The sequence below is a fragment of the Pteropus vampyrus genome, unplaced genomic scaffold (genome assembly GCF_000151845.1).
Source record: "Pteropus vampyrus isolate Shadow unplaced genomic scaffold, Pvam_2.0 Scaffold241, whole genome shotgun sequence".
NCBI classification, from domain to species: Eukaryota; Metazoa; Chordata; class Mammalia; order Chiroptera; family Pteropodidae; genus Pteropus; species Pteropus vampyrus.
Window position 1 is genome coordinate 625,613 of NW_011889022.1, and position 546 is coordinate 626,158.

At 54.6% G+C, this 546-nt stretch overlaps 1 protein-coding gene across 1 annotated transcript in view; it reads left to right on the forward strand.

The window, feature by feature from the left end:
* Positions 1 to 169: 169 nt before the first annotated feature.
* Positions 170 to 546, forward strand: part of CD247 (CD247 molecule) — a 10,366-nt gene continuing 9,989 nt past the window's right edge. Inside the window, exon 1 of the mRNA XM_023519927.1 lies at positions 170 to 221. Within this exon, the coding sequence (XP_023375695.1) occupies positions 185 to 221 (37 nt within the window). The 5' untranslated portion in view covers positions 170 to 184. The remainder of the gene's footprint in view (positions 222 to 546) is intronic.

A 546-nucleotide genomic window follows, 5' to 3' on the forward strand; every position in this document is an offset into this window, starting at 1 on the left:
TGACTTCCTGTTTTCTAAATTCTTAGCCTGCAATGTCATCGCCAGCGGTGTCTGAGCCTGGGGGTGGGGCCGGGCAGCAGCAGGACCCTGGCCTCAAGGATGGGGGTGCAGGGGGAGCTCGGGGGCCTGACCGTTGGCTGATGAACCGTGGGCTGTATGGTTAATATTGATCCCATGAGTGCCTATGTGCTCAGCGCTCCCAGGTGGCAAGCCCCTCTCATGTAAGTGTCACACCTGGAGGCAGTGATGAGGTCGTTCCATGGTCAGGAGCAGTTAAGCAGCCAAGCCAGGACTGGAACTCACGTCCTCGGCCCCCGAAGGCTTTGTTCTCGCTGTGACGCTGAAGTGCTTCTGACTAAAGGGGAGACACGCTGCACACAGGTGAGGATTTTAAGGGTGCCTTGTGGAAATGGCAGAATCTGTGTCCTCTGCGCTTCTGAAGGCAGAACTGGGACCCAAGTTGGTTTGTTTTTAAAACACTGAAAATTAGAGCCTTCCACCAGTGATTGATGGGTGCTGAGCTCCCTGTCACCTGAAATATTCAAA